Source organism: Crinia signifera, chromosome 5 (genome assembly GCF_055691185.1).
Source record: "Crinia signifera chromosome 5, ASM5569118v1, whole genome shotgun sequence".
NCBI lineage: Eukaryota > Metazoa > Chordata > Amphibia > Anura > Myobatrachidae > Crinia > Crinia signifera.
Genome location: NC_139221.1, coordinates 171,218,834 through 171,235,061, shown reverse-complemented (window position 1 = coordinate 171,235,061; position 16,228 = coordinate 171,218,834). Strand labels below are relative to the sequence as shown.

The 16,228-nt window shown below is 45.7% G+C and overlaps 1 protein-coding gene across 1 annotated transcript; it reads left to right on the top strand.

Moving 5' to 3' along the window:
* The first annotated feature begins 10,294 nt into the window (after positions 1-10,294).
* LOC146005757 (protein FAM200A-like) lies at positions 10,295-12,271 on the top strand. The gene has a single exon (XM_083145185.1). It carries the CDS (start codon positions 10,295-10,297, stop codon positions 12,269-12,271), a length of 1,977 nt encoding a protein of 658 aa, XP_083001311.1.
* The last annotated feature ends 3,957 nt before the right edge of the window (positions 12,272-16,228 follow it).

Here is a 16,228-nt window from a genome sequence, read left to right as displayed (position 1 = left end):
CATACCCTCAGAACTATCTGTGCATGTCTAATGGCTGGCTGTCAGTTGGGCGGGTGGGTGGCAGAGGGAGGGGATGTCTGTCTCGTTTCTCCTGAAAATTGCAGTTTTTCTGCGTTTACGGGAAAAGTTGAGGTCCGACGCGCAAAAGTGGGGTATCGTAGAAATCACCTTTTAAAGTCGCACATTTCCAGTTCCCCAAAAATGGGCATTTCAAATGAGAAATGAGTCCAATGAACAAAATAGGGTTAATAAGTATGTATTTCAGGGGTAAGTTAGCAGGTTATTGGGGAAGTAAGTCCTGATATTTTTGGAGGTTGCAGGGGCCACTACACCATTTAAAATAGGCAGGTTTTAGCATATGCAGTTAGGCCCTGTAGGATGATTTTAGCTAAAAAGTGCCCCAAACACTCAAACGGGCTTGTATCTGGGAAGGGAAAATATGGGAAACATGAATTAGACAGCAAATGATACACTGTTTGCCATGTTTCCAAATTTTTATGCACAGTGGTTACAGCATGAAGCGAATGCATGTGAATATACAAAGATGCATTGCATTAAACATGTCCACTGAGTGTCCCAAAATGGCCGGCCTGCCTGCTTTCATCCATCAATTGTTCTAAATTTTTCATTACCCAATGAGCTGAGGTGGAGTCTTAGCCAGTGGTACCATCAGGGAGGTGTGTAAAGCACTTTAGGCTAGACAGCCAATCAGCTGCCAGCTTCCATCTGTCAATCAAATACAGCAGCCAATCAGAAAGCTGCCCATTGATCAGCAGGCCCTTTATGACATCACAGAAAGACCCTCAGAACTATCTGTGCATGTCTAATGGCTGGCTGTCAGTTGGGTGGGTGGGTGGCAGAGGGAGGGGATGTCTGTCTTGTTTCTCCTGAAAATTGCGCTTTTTCTGCGTTTACGGGAAAAGTTGAGGTCCGACGCGCAAAACTGGGGTATCGTAGAAATCACCTTTTAAAGACGCACATTTCTGCCCCCCCAAAAATGGGCATTTCAAATGAGAAATGAGTCCAATGAACAAAATAGGGTGAATAAGTATGTATTTCAGGAGTGAGTTAGCAGGTTATTGGGGAAGTAAGTCCTGATATTTTTGGAGGTTGCAGGGGCCACTACACCATTCAAAATAGGCAGGCTTTAGCATATGCAGTTAGGCCCCGTAGGATGATTTTAGCTAAAAAGTGCCCCAAACACTCAAACGGGCTTGTATCTGGGAAGGGAAAATATGGGAAACATGAATTAGACAGCAAATGATACACTGTTTGCCATGTTTCCAAATTTTTATGCACAGTGGTTACAGCATGAAGCGAATGCATGTGAATATACAAAGGTGCATTGCATTAAACATGTCCACTGAGTGTCCCAAAATGGCCGGCCTGCCTGCTTTCATCCATCAATTGTTCTAAATTTTTCATTACCCAATGAGCTGAGGTGGAGTCTTAGCCAGTGGTACCATCAGGGAGGTGTGTAAAGCACTTTAGGCTAGACAGCCAATCAGCTGCCAGCTTCCATCTGTCAATCAAATACAGCAGCCAATCAGAAAGCTGCCCATTGATCAGCAGGCCCTTTATGACATCACAGAAAGACCCTCAGAACTATCTGTGCATGTCTAATGGCTGGCTGTCAGTTGGGTGGGTGGGTGGCAGAGGGAGGGGATGTCTGTCTCGTTTCTCCTGAAAATTGCGCTTTTTCTGCGTTTACGGGAAAAGTTGAGGTCCGACGCGCAAAACTGGGGTATCGTAGAAATCACCTTTTAAAGACGCACATTTCTACCCCCCCAAAAATGGGCATTTCAAATGAGAAATGAGTCCAATGAACAAAATAGGGTGAATAAGTATGTATTTCAGGGGTGAGTTAGCAGGTTATTGGGGAAGTAAGTCCTGATATTTTTGGAGGTTGCAGGGCCACTACACCATTCAAAATAGGCAGGCTTGAGCATATGCAGTTAGGCCCCGTAGGATGATTTTAGCTAAAAAGTGCCCCAAACACTCAAACGGGCTTGCATCTGGGAAGGGAAAATATGGGAAACATGACTTAGACACCAAAAGATACACTATATGCCATGTTTCCAAATTTTTATGCACAGTGGTTACAGCATGAAGCGAATGCATGTGAATATACAAAGGTGCATTGCATTAAACAAGTCCACTGAGTGTCCCAAAATTGCCGGCCTGCCTGCTTTCATCCATCAATTGTTCTAAATTTTTCATTACCCAATGAGCTGAGGTGGAGTCTTAGCCACTGGTACCATCAGGGAGGTGTGTAAAGCACTTTAGGCTAGACAGCCAATCAGCTGCCAGCTTCCATCTGTCAATCAAATACAGCAACCAATCAGAAAGCTGCCCATTGATCAGCAGGCCCTTAATGACATCACAGACATACCCTCAGAACTATCTGTGCATGTCTAATGGCTGGCTGTCAGTTGGGCGGGTGGGTGGCAGAGGGAGGGGATGTCTGTCTCGTTTCTCCTGAAAATTGCAGTTTTTCTGCGTTTACGGGAAAAGTTGAGGTCCGACGCGCAAAAGTGGGGTATCGTAGAAATCACCTTTTAAAGTCGCACATTTCCAGCCTCCCAAAAATGGGCATTTCAAATGAGAAATGAGTCCAATGAACAAAATAGGGTTAATAAGTATGTATTTCAGGGGTAAGTTAGCAGGTTATTGGGGAAGTAAGTCCTGATATTTTTGGAGGTTGCAGGGGCCACTACACCATTTAAAATAGGCAGGTTTTAGCATATGCAGTTAGGCCCTGTAGGATGATTTTAGCTAAAAAGTGCCCCAAACACTCAAACGGGCTTGTATCTGGGAAGGGAAAATATGGGAAACATGACTTAGACAGCAAATGATACACTGTTTGCCATGTTTCCAAATTTTTATGCACAGTGGTTACAGCATGAAGCGAATGCATGTGAATATACAAAGATGCATTGCATTAAACATGTCCACTGAGTGTCCCAAAATGGCCGGCCTGCCTGCTTTCATCCATCAATTGTTCTAAATTTTTCATTACCCAATGAGCTGAGGTGGAGTCTTAGCCAGTGGTACCATCAGGGAGGTGTGTAAAGCACTTTAGGCTAGACAGCCAATCAGCTGCCAGCTTCCATCTGTCAATCAAATACAGCAGCCAATCAGAAAGCTGCCCATTGATCAGCAGGCCCTTTATGACATCACAGAAAGACCCTCAGAACTATCTGTGCATGTCTAATGGCTGGCTGTCAGTTGGGTGGGTGGGTGGCAGAGGGAGGGGATGTCTGTCTCGTTTCTCCTGAAAATTGCGCTTTTTCTGCGTTTACGGGAAAAGTTGAGGTCCGACGCGCAAAACTGGGGTATCGTAGAAATCACCTTTTAAAGACGCACATTTCTGCCCCCCCCCCCCCCCAAATATGGGCATTTCAAATGAGAAATGAGTCCAATGAACAAAATAGGGTGAATAAGTATGTATTTCAGGGGTGAGTTAGCAGGTTATTGGGGAAGTAAGTCCTGATATTTTTGGAGGTTGCAGGGCCACTACACCATTCAAAATAGGCAGGCTTTAGCATATGCAGTTAGGCCCCGTAGGATGATTTTAGCTAAAAAGTGCCCCAAACACTCAAACAGGCTTGTATCTGGGAAGGGAAAATATGGGAAACATGACTTAGACAGCAAATGATACACTGTTTGCCATGTTTACAAATTTTTATGCACAGTGGTTACAGCATGAAGCGAATTCATGTGAATATACAAAGGTGCATTGCATTAAACAAGTCCACTGAGTGTCCCAAAATGGCCGGCATGCCTGCTTTCATCCATCAATTGTTCTAAATTTTTCATTACCCAATGAGCTGAGGTGGAGTCTTAGCCAGTGGTACCATCAGGGAGGTGTGTAAAGCACTTTAGGCTAGACAGCCAATCAGCTGCCAGCTTCCATCTTTCAATCAAATACAGCAGCCAATCAGAAAGCTGCCCATTGATCAGCAGGCCCTTTATGACATCACAGAAAGACCCTCAGAAATATCTGTGCATGTCTAATGGCTGGCTGTCAGTTGGGCGGGTGGGTGGCAGAGGGAGGGGATGTCTGTCTCGTTTCTCCCTAATTTTGCGGTTTTTCTGCGTTTACGGGAAAAGTTGAGGTCCGACGCGCAAAAGTGGGGTATCGTAGAAATCACCTTTTAAAGACGCACATTTCTGCCCCCCCAAAAATGGGCATTTCAAATGAGAAATGAGTCCAATGAACAAAATAGGGTGAATAAGTATGTATTTCAGGGGTGAGTTAGCAGGTTATTGGGGAAGTAAGTCCTGATATTCTTGGAGGTTGCAGGGGCCACTACACCATTCAAAATAGGCAGGCTTTAGCATATGCAGTTAGGCCCCGTAGGATGATTTTAGCTAAAAAGTGCCCCAAACACTCAAACGGGCTTGTATCTGGGAAGGGAAAATATGGGAAACATGACTTAGACAGCAAATGATACACTGTTTGCCATGTTTCCAAATTTGTATGCACAGTGGTTACAGCATGAAGCGAATGCATGTGAATATACAAAGGTGCATTGCATTAAACATGTCCACTGAGTGTCCCAAAATGGCCGGCCTGCCTGCTTTCATCCATCAATTGTTCTAAATTTTTCATTACCCAATGAGCTGAGGTGGAGTCTTAGCCAGTGGTACCATCAGGGAGGTGTGTAAAGCACTTTAGGCTAGACAGCCAATCAGCTGCCAGCTTCCATCTGTCAATCAAATACAGCAGCCAATCAGAAAGCTGCCCATTGATCAGCAGGCCCTTTATGACATCACAGAAAGACCCTCAGAACTATCTGTGCATGTCTAATGGCTGGCTGTCAGTTGGGTGGGTGGGTGGCAGAGGGAGGGGATGTCTGTCTCGTTTCTCCTGAAAATTGCGCTTTTTCTGCGTTTACGGGAAAAGTTGAGGTCCGACGCGCAAAACTGGGGTATCGTAGAAATCACCTTTTAAAGACGCACATTTCTGCCCCCCCAAAAATGGGCATTTCAAATGAGAAATGAGTCCAATGAACAAAATAGGGTGAATAAGTATGTATTTCAGGGGTGAGTTAGCAGGTTATTGGGGAAGTAAGTCCTGATATTTTTGGAGGTTGCAGGGCCACTACACCATTCAAAATAGGCAGGCTTGAGCATATGCAGTTGGGCCCCGTAGGATGATTTTAGCTAAAAAGTGCCCCAAACACTCAAACGGGCTTGTATCTGGGAAGGGAAAATATGGGAAACATGACTTAGACAGCAAATGATACACTGTTTGCCATGTTTCCAAATTTTTATGCACAGTGGTTACAGCATGAAGCGAATGCATGTGAATATACAAAGGTGCATTGCATTAAACAAGTCCACTGAGTGTCCCAAAATGGCCGGCCTGCCTGCTTTCATCCATCAATTGTTCTAAATTTTTCATTACCCAATGAGCTGAGGTGGAGTCTTAGCCAGTGGTACCATCAGGGAGGTGTGTAAAGCACTTTTGGCTAGACAGCCAATCAGCTGCCAGCTTCCATCTTTCAATCAAATACAGCAGCCAATCAGAAAGCTGCCCATTGATCAGCAGGCCCTCTATGACATCACAGAAAGACCCTCAGAACTATCTGTGCATGTCTAATGGCTGGCTGTCAGTTGGGCGGGTGGGTGGCAGAGGGAGGGGATGTCTGTCTTGTTTCTCCCTAAAATTGCGTTTTTTCTGCGTTTACGGGAAAAGTTGAGGTCCGACGCGCAAAAGTGGGGTATCGTAGAAATCACCTTTTAAAGACGCACATTTCTGCCCCCCCAAAAATGGGCATTTCAAATGAGAAATGAGTCCAATGAACAAAATAGGGTGAATAAGTATGTATTTCAGGGGTGAGTTAGCAGGATATTGGGGAAGTAAGTCCTGATATTTTTGGAGGTTGCAGGGGCCACTACACCCTTCAAAATAGGCAGGCTTTAGCATATGCAGTTAGGCCCCGTAGGATGATTTTAGCTAAAAAGTGCCCCAAACACTCAAACGGGCTTGTATCTGGGAAGGGAAAATATGGGAAACATGACTTAGACAGCAAATAATACACTGTTTGCCATGTTTCCAAATTTTTATGCACAGTGGTTACAGCATGAAGCGAATGCATGTGAATATACAAAGGTGCATTGCATTAAACATGTCCACTGAGTGTCCCAAAATGGCCGGCCTGCCTGCTTTCATCCATCAATTGTTCTAAATTTTTCATTACCCAATGAGCTGAGGTGGAGTCTTAGCCAGTGGTACCATCAGGGAGGTGTGTAAAGCACTTTAGGCTAGACAGCCAATCAGCTGCCAGCTTCCATCTGTCAATCAAATACAGCAGCCAATCAGAAAGCTGCCCATTGATCAGCAGGCCCTTTATGACATCACAGAAAGACCCTCAGAACTATCTGTGCATGTCTAATGGCTGGCTGTCAGTTGGGTGGGTGGGTGGCAGAGGGAGGGGATGTCTGTCTCGTTTCTCCTGAAAATTGCGCTTTTTCTGCGTTTACGGGAAAAGTTGAGGTCCGACGCGCAAAACTGGGGTATCGTAGAAATCACCTTTTAAAGACGCACATTTCTGCCCCCCAAAAATGGGCATTTCAAATGAGAAATGAGTCCAATGAACAAAATAGGGTGAATAAGTATGTATTTCAGGGGTGAGTTAGCAGGTTATTGGGGAAGTAAGTCCTGATATTTTTGGAGGTTGCAGGGCCACTACACCATTCAAAATAGGCAGGCTTGAGCATATGCAGTTAGGCCCCGTAGGATGATTTTAGCTAAAAAGTGCCCCAAACACTCAAACGGGCTTGTATCTGGGAAGGGAAAATATGGGAAACATGACTTAGACCAGGGGTTCTCAAACTGTGCGCCGCGGCTCCCTGGTGTGCCGCGATGCTGTGACAGGGGAGCCGCGGCGCCAGAGTCCCTACACACGAAAGCCGCAGTTAGAAGCGGTAGCGGGTGCCGTCAGTGAGTGACAGGCAGCTCCTGTCACTGTGCGCCGGACGGCCCGGGTGCAGGAGTGAGCGCGGCAGGAGGGAAGGGGGGAGGACTGCCTGCGCTCGCTCCCTCAGGATTGGCTCCCTGGAGGGTGTCAATCAATTGTGCAGCCACTGGACATGGGTAGACTGCACAGGACATCCGGGGCTCCTTGGAGGTGCGTCTGTGTTCCTGTGTGTTTCCTGAAGGCTGCTGCTGATCATATCTGGTGAGTGGCAGTACATTTGACAGTTGGGGGGGGGGAGGGGGGTTAGGGGGGTTATGTCTGAGTTTGTAAAGCCACACAGTTGCTTTAAGTGCTACGGGGGGGGGGGGGGGTGTCTAGGAGGTTTGTAAAAGCCACGCTGTGAGTGCTGGGCTGTGTGCCAGGCCCACAGCAGGGGTGTGATGTCCCTGCTGTCCTTGTCCCTCTTGGTGTCCCTGCCATCCCACTGACTGTCCCTGCTGTCCTAGTCCCTCTTGGTGTCCCTGCCATCCCACTGACTGTCCCTGCTGTCCTAGTAGTAGTAGTACGTTTATTTATTTATAAGGCGCCACAAAGTGTCCGCAGCGCCGTACATAGCAAACAAAAAAAATTACGAGGTAACGTACAGGGTGTGTTGAAAAATGTCCTAGTCCCTCTTGGTGTCCCTGCCGTCCCACTGACTGTCCCTGCCGTCCCTCTTGGTGTCCCTGATGTCCCACTGCCTGTCCCTGCCGTCCCACTTGGTGTCCCTGCTGTCCCACTTGGTGTCCCTGCCATCCTACTGCCTGTCCCTGCCATCCCTCTTGGTGTCCCTGCCGTCCCACTGCCTGTCCCCGCCGTCACTCTGACTGTCCCCGCCGTCACTCTGACTGTTCCCGCCGTCACTCTGACTGTCCATGCCGTCACTCTGACTGTCCATGCCGTCACTCTGACTGTCCATGCCGTCACTCTGACTGTTCCCGCCGTCACTCTGACTGTCCATGCCGTCACTCTGACTGTCCATGCCGTCACTCTGACTGTCCATGCCGTCACTCTGACTGTCCATGCCGTCACTCTGACTGTCCCCGCCGTCACTCTGACTGTCCATGCCGTCACTCTGACTGTCCATGCCGTCACTCTGACTGTCCCCGCCGTCACTCTGACTGTCCATGCCGTCACTCTGACTGTCCATGCCGTCACTCTGACTGTCCATGCCGTCACTCTGACTGTCCATGCCGTCACTCTGACTGTCCCCGCCGTCACTCTGACTGTCCATGCCATCCCACTGACTGTCCCTGCTGTCCTAGTAGTAGTAGTACGTTTATTTATTTATAAGGCGCCACAAAGTGTCCGCAGCGCCGTACATAGCAAACAAAAAAAATTACGAGGTAACGTACAGGGTGTGTTGAAAAATGTCCTAGTCCCTCTTGGTGTCCCTGCCGTCCCACTGACTGTCCCTGCCGTCCCACTGCCTGTCCCTGCCGTCCCTCTTGGTGTCCCTGACATCCCACTGCCTGTCCCTGCCGTCCCACTTGGTGTCCCTGCTGTCCCACTTGGTGTCCCTGCCATCCTACTGCCTTTCCCTGCCATCCCTCTTGGTGTCCCTGCCGTCCCACTGCCTGTCCCCGCCGTCACTCTGACTGTCCCCACCGTCACTCTGACTGTCCCCGCCGTCACTCTGACTGTCCATGCCGTCACTCTGACTGTCCATGCCGTCACTCTGACTGTCCATGCCGTCACTCTGACTGTCCATGCCGTCACTCTGACTGTCCATGCCGTCACTCTGACTGTCCCCGCCATCACTCTGACTGTCCATGCTGTCACTCTCTCTGTCCTGACCAGAGCCTCCTCTTCACAGCTGCAGAAGCCAATTACAGCTTTTTCCACACCACCGCTGACCACAGCCTCCTCCTTCACACTACCGCCGCTGAATCCAGCCTCCTTCTCCACACTACCGCCGCTGAACCCAGCCTCATCTGCAAGGTATTATACATGTGGGGCATAACATGTAATGGGCATTACGGTGTGGTGTCGTGTAATAGGTATTATGGTGTGTGGCATTATGTGTAATGGACATTATGGTGTGTGGCGTCATGTGTAATGGGCATTGCGCTCCTATTGTCATGTAGCTACTCCTCAAGCTTTGTGTCACCACACCCCCCTCATGCCATGTGTCCACACCTACAGCGTGTGCTTTGAGTACCACCAAGAAAAATGTACTTGTTGCACCACTGGGTATGTGAGCTACAGTGCTATAAGTGACTTTTACAAGCTGGCAAAGGGGGGTTGTCTAGGTGCTGCTTAATAGGGCACTTAGCATTCTTGCCTTTTCTGCATTGATGTACAGATTTCCACCTTCTGAGATGGTGAATCTGAACGCCATGGAGTAGAAAGCATTACTTTCCATTCCTTCATGAATCACACTCGCCATACTAAAGTATGGTGATGCGATTCAGACGCAGGGCTGGAGTACCACTGGAGAAGTCTAAGCCACTCTATACTTACAGTCAGGATGCCGGCAGTCAGGATTTTGGAATTGGCATATCTGTTGATGTCAGTATTCCAGTATCCTGCCTGCTTTCACAAGTAAAATCACATTTGCCTAGTCAGGTAGGAACAACAGTGCAAGGGTTTCCGGTGGCTTAAAAGGGCTGACCCAGTTTATGCATATTCCTACCAATCGTACCAAACCTGTACTTTATTATTTATAGAAGGCGATTTTTGGTGTCAATCCCATTTTAAGCAAAATCGATAAATGAGGTACCATTGTAAGATTAAGTTCTCTGCTTCTGACGAATTGTTAATTTGCAATTGCACATTGTATTTTTTGTTTGAAATCTATGTTAAAAATTTACTTTTGGCCCCTAGAGTTCTTTCCCTGGTTGCGTCGATATGTCACGGCTAACAGGGCCTTCACACGTAGTGTTTTAGGGGCATTTTGTAAGTGATCTCACTAGATTGCTTACAAAATACCATAGTGATAGTGATGCATTGACCTGCACGCCGATATTGCCCAGTGATTAATATCCACCATGTGGGATATTAATCGGTCAGGGCCAGTGTTTGCTGTGTGCTGAGCAATCTTACTGAGCGATCTAGCATCAGTCAGTACGCTTACCTGCATCTCCCCGTGTGTAGGCCCCTTAAGAGGATCAGTTTTGCTCAGCTACTCGAAATGGCTACAAATTAACTGTCTTTTCTTTCATCCTACTACAAACCACCAACCTCGCTATAACACCTAGTTACCTATATTTGTATGCTAAGCAACTGCGTATGATCCATTGCTCAGCCTTAATTGTGTGACTAAATTATCAGTAAGGGGGTGTATGGATTTTATAATTGTAACCTGTAGCATTTCCCCTGTTTTTATGGTGTTGCTTTTTGGAAGCACAATTTACAGTAACTTATCGGATAGAAGCTACAAAGGATTTGCCTTCAACTTAAATTCATTTATTGTGATTGCTCCAGTACAGAATTATTTTGTTGCACAAAAAATGGAAAGGTTTTTGAACACTGGAAAGAAGACTGGTAGTGAAGAAAAGGATGAAGAACCACAGACCAGTGGTGCAGTTGGAAAGAAAAGGAAACATCGCAGATACGACGATTCTTATCTAGACATCGGTTTTACATCTGTAGATGTCAACCATGAAGAGCGTCCACAGTGTGTACTTTGCCTGAAGATATTATCAGCAGAAAGCATGATTCCAAGCAAACTAAGACGCCATTTGGAGACAAATCACCCTAACATGGCTAAGAAACCGCGTGATTTCTTCATCAGAAAGCTAAAAGAATTAAAAGAACAAAAAGGCTCATTTTTTAAGCAAGCATCCATACCAAGCAATGCTTTGCTTGCATCCTACAAGGTGGCACATAGAATTGCGATGTGTAAAAAGCCTCACACCATCGCAGAAGAACTGATTCTACCGGCTGCAGTGGATTTGGTTAACATTATGGTTGGGGAATCAGCTGGAAAACTGCTTTCGAAGGTACCTTTATCAAACAGTACCATCAGTCGCAGAATCCAACATATGGCTGAAGATCTACAGGACCAGTTAATTGAAAAAATGAAAGGGAAGGATTTTGCACTGCAACTAGATGAGGCAACAGACAGCAATAAGGATGCTCATCTGATTTTCTACACACGCTTTATAGATTGTGGCAATATTGTGGAAGACCTTCTCTTTTGTAAAACTATAACCGCCGGTATAAAGGCACAAGACTTGTTTCAGATCATTGACACTTTTATGAGTGAAAACCAGTTAGACTGGACAAAGTGCTGTGGTGTCTGTACTGATGGTGGCCGTTCTATGTCTGGCTGTTACGGAGGATTGCAGGCACTCATACGAAGCAAAGCTGCTGATGCACTGTGGACCCACTGCATTATCCACAGGGAAGCACTTGCATCAAGGCATCTGAGTCCTCCACTGAATGCAGTGATGGAAAGTGTATTGAAAGCTGTAAATTTTATAAAGACTCGGCCACAGAAGGCAAGGTTTTTTAGAAAAATGTGTGAGGATATGGGCTCTGAGCACACATCTTTGTTGTACTACTGCAGCTCACGATGGCTCTCCCGTGGCAATGTACTTTCTCGTGTTTATAGATTACACCAGGAACTCTACTCCTATCTTGCTGAGGAAGAACACGAGTGTGCCAATAATTACTTGGATACCGGGTTTTTGTCCAAGTTAGCCTACCTTTGTGATATCTTTGACAAACTGAATGCACTGAATCTCTCACTGCAGGGAAACAACACCCACATTCTGAAACTCTCAGAGAAGGTATCAGCATTCAGGAAAAAATTGTTTCTTTGGAGAAGAAAAGTAAATGAAGACTTTTACGATGACTGTTTCCCCATGTTGCATCAGTTTGTTACATCCAATGATGTTTGTTTGACACATGAACTTAAATCAGTTTTTGAGCAGCACCTAAAAAACCTCAGTGACTGGTTTGAAAAATATTTTCCTGAAAATATGGAAAAGTTTGTATGGATCCAAGATCCATTCAATACTAGCGCCCCAACAGAATTTACTTCTGTAGAAGAAGAAAAACTAATTGAGCTTTCCTGTGACAAGACCTTGAAAGTAAAATTCAGCAGCATGGGACTTCAAGAATTTTGGATATCCATTAAAGATGAATATCCGATGCTCAGTGCTAAAGCACAACAAATCCTTGTTCCTTTTGCCACAACATATTTGTGTGAAGCCGGGTTTTCAGCAGTTGCTGTAATTAAAAGCAAGTATCGTTCAAAAATCAATGTGGAACAGGAAATGAGGGTGGCCGTGTCCAAGCTGATCCCAAGGTTTGAAAAGTTGTGTAGTGCACAACAGGCTCACATATCCCATTAATAAGTGTTGTCATTGTTGATCACTCTTTAATAAATGTTATTGTTGTTTATTTTGTTTGATATTATTCCTGTTAACGAGTGCTGTCAATTGTTCTTTGAAAGAAATCAAATTAAAGAAATATATTTTTTTCTTGAATTTATGTTTATTATTTTTACAAGCAAGCTAATAATAATTTTAGCATTGTTTTATTCCAACTACTTTAAAAAAGGGACAGTTCGGTAATTATTTTGGCTTAGGGGTGCCTTGAAAACGTCATGGAGACCCAAAGGGTGCCTTGGACTGAAAAAGTTTGGGAACCACTGACTTAGACAGCAAATGATACACTGTTTGCCATGTTTACAAATTTTTATGCACAGTGGTTACAGCATGAAGCGAATGCATGTGAATATACAAAGGTGCATTGCATTAAACAAGTCCACTGAGTGTCCCAAAATGGCCGGCCTGCCTGCTTTCATCCATCAATTGTTCTAAATTTTTCATTACCCAATGAGCTGAGGTGGAGTCTTAGCCAGTGGTACCATCAGGGAGGTGTGTAAAGCACTTTAGGCTAGACAGCCAATCAGCTGCCAGCTTCCATCTTTCAATCAAATACAGCAGCCAATCAGAAAGCTGCCCATTGATCAGCAGGCCCTTTATGACATCACAGAAAGACCCTCAGAACTATCTGTGCATGTCTAATGGCTGGCTGTCAGTTGGGCGGGTCGGTGGCAGAGGGAGGGGATGTCTGTCTTGTTTCTCCCTAAAATTGTGGTTTTTCTGCATTTACGGGAAAAGTTGAGGTCCAACGCGCAAAAGTGGGGTATCGTAGAAATCACCTTTTAAAGACGCACATTTCTGTCCCCCCAAAAATGGGCATTTCAAATGAGAAATGAGTCCAATGAACAAAATAGGGTGAATAAGTATGTATTTCAGGCGTGAGTTAGCAGGTTATTGGGGAAGTAAGTCCTGATATTTTTGGAGCTTGCAGGGGCCACTACACCATTCAAAATAGGCAGGCTTTAGCATATGCAGTTAGGCCCCGTAGGTTGATTTTAGCTAAATGTGCCCCAAACACTCAAACAGGCTTGTATCTGGGAAGGGAAAATATGGGAAACATGACTTAGACAGCAAATGATACACTGTATGCCATGTTTCCAAATTTTTATGCACAGTGGTTACAGCATGAAGCGAATGCATGTGAATATACAAAAGGTGCATTGCATTAAACATGTCCACTGAGTGTCCCAAAATGGCCGGCCTGCCTGCTTTCATCCATCAATTGTTCTAAATTTTTCATTACCCAATGAGCTGAGGTGGAGTCTTAGCCAGTGGTACCATCAGGGAGGTGTGTAAAGCACTTTAGGCTAGACAGCCAATCAGCTGCCAGCTTCTATCTGTCAATCAAATACAGCAGCCAATCAGAAAGCTGCCCATTGATCAGCAGGCCCTTTATGACATCACAGAAAGACCCTCAGAACTATCTGTGCATGTCTAGTGGCTGGCTGTCAGTTGGGTGGGTGGGTGGCAGAGGGAGGGGATGTCTGTCTCGTTTCTCCTGAAAATTGCGCTTTTTCTGCGTTTACGGGAAAAGTTGAGGTGCGACGCGCAAAACTGGGGTATTGTTGAAATCACCTTTTAAAGACGCACATTTCTGCCCCCCCAAAAATGGACATTTCAAATGAGAAATGAGTCCAATGAACAAAATAGGGTGAATAAGTATGTATTTCAGGGTTGAGTTAGCAGGTTATTGGGGAAGTAAGTCCTGATATTTTTGGAGGTTGCAGGGCCACTACACCATTCAAAATAGGCAGGCTTTAGCATATGCAGTTAGGCCCCGTAGGATGATTTTAGCTAAAAAGTGCCCCAAACACTCAAACGGGCTTGTATCTGGGAAGGGGAAATATGGGAAACATGACTTAGACAGCAAATGATACACTGTTTGCCATGTTTACAAATTTTTATGCACAGTGGTTACAGCATGAAGCGAATGCATGTGAATATACAAAGGTGCATTGCATTAAACAAGTCCACTGAGTGTCCCAAAATGGCCGGCCTGCCTGCTTTTATCCATCAATTGTTCTAAATTTTTCATTACCCAATGAGCTGAGGTGGAGTCTTAGCCAGTGGTACCATCAGGGAGGTGTGTAAAGCACTTTAGGCTAGACAGCCAATCAGCTGCCAGCTTCCATCTGTCAATCAAATACAGCAGCCAATCAGAAAGCTGCCCATTGATCAGCAGGCCCTTTATGACATCACAGAAAGACCCTCAGAACTATCTGTGCATGTCTAATGGCTGGCTGTCAGTTGGGCGGGTGGGTGGCAGAGGGAGGGGATGTCTGTCTCGTTTCTCCCTAAAATTGCGGTTTTTCTGAGTTTACGGGAAAAGTTGAGGTCCGACGCGCAAAAGTGGGGTATCGTAGAAATCACCTTTTAAAGACGCACATTTCTGGCCCCCCCAAAAATGGGCATTTCAAATGAGAAATGAGTCCAATGAACAAAATAGGGTGAATAAGTATGTATTTCAGGGGTGAGTTAGCAGGTTATTGGGGAAGTAAGTTCTGATATTTTTGGAGGTTGCAGGGGTCACTACACCATTCAAAATAGGCAGGCTTTAGCATATGCAGTTAGGCCCCGTAGGTTGATTTTAGCTAAAAAGTGCCCCAAACACTGAAACGGGCTTGTATCTGGGAAGGGAAAATATGGGAAACATGACCTAGACAGCAAATGATACACTGTATGCCATGTTTCCAAATTTTTATGCACAGTGTTTACAGCATGAAGCGAATGCATGTGAATATACAAAGGTGCATTGCATTAAACAAGTCCAATGAGCGTCCCAAAATGGCCGGCCTGCCTGCTTTCATCCATCAATTGTTCTAAATTTTTCATTACCCAATGAGCTGAGGTGGAGTCTTAGCCAGTGGTACCATCAGGGAGGTGTGTAAAGCACTTTAGGCTAGACAGCCACTCAGCTGACAGCTTCCATCTGTCAATCAAATACAGCAGCCAATCAGAAAGCTGCCCATTGATCAGCAGGCCCTTTATGACATCACAGAAAGACCCTCAGAACTATCTGTGCATGTCTAATGGCTGGCTGTCAGTTGGGCGGGTGGGTGGCAGAGGGAGGGGATGTCTGTCTCGTTTCTCCTGAAAATTGCGCTTTTTCTGCGTTTACGGGAAAAGTTGAGGTCCGACGCGCAAAAGTGGGGTATCGTAGAAATCACCTTTTAAAGACGCACATTTCTGCCCCCCCCCCCAGAAATGGGCATTTCAAATGAGAAATGAGTCCAATGAACAAAATAGGGTGAATAAGTATGTATTTCAGGGGTGAGTTAGCAGGTTATTGGGGAAGTAAGTCCTGATATTTTTGGAGGTTGCAGGGCCACTACACCATTCAAAATAGGCAGGCTTTAGCATATGCAGTTAGGCCCCGTAGGATGATTTTAGCTAAAAAGTGCCCCAAACACTCAAACGGGCTTGTATCTGGGAAGGGAAAATATGGGAAACATGACTTAGACAGCAAATGATACACTGTTTGCCATGTTTACAAATTTTTATGCACAGTGGTTACAGCATGAAGCGAATGCATGTGAATATACAAAGGTGCATTGCATTAAACAAGTCCACTGAGTGTCCCAAAATGGCCGGCCTGCCTGCTTTCATCCATCAATTGTTCTAAATTTTTCATTACCCAATGAGCTGAGGTGGAGTCTTAGCCAGTGGTACCATCAGGGAGGTGTGTAATGCACTTTAGGCTAGACAGCCAATCAGCTGCCAGCTTCCATCTGTCAATCAAATACAGCAGCCAATCAGAAAGCTGCCCATTGATCAGCAGGCCCTTTATGACATCACAGAAAGACCCTCAGAACTATCTGTGCATGTCTAATGGCTGGCTGTCAGTTGGGCGGGTGGGTGGCAGAGGGAGGGGATGTCTGTCTCGTTTCTCCCTAAAATTGCGGGTTTTCTGCGTTTACGGGA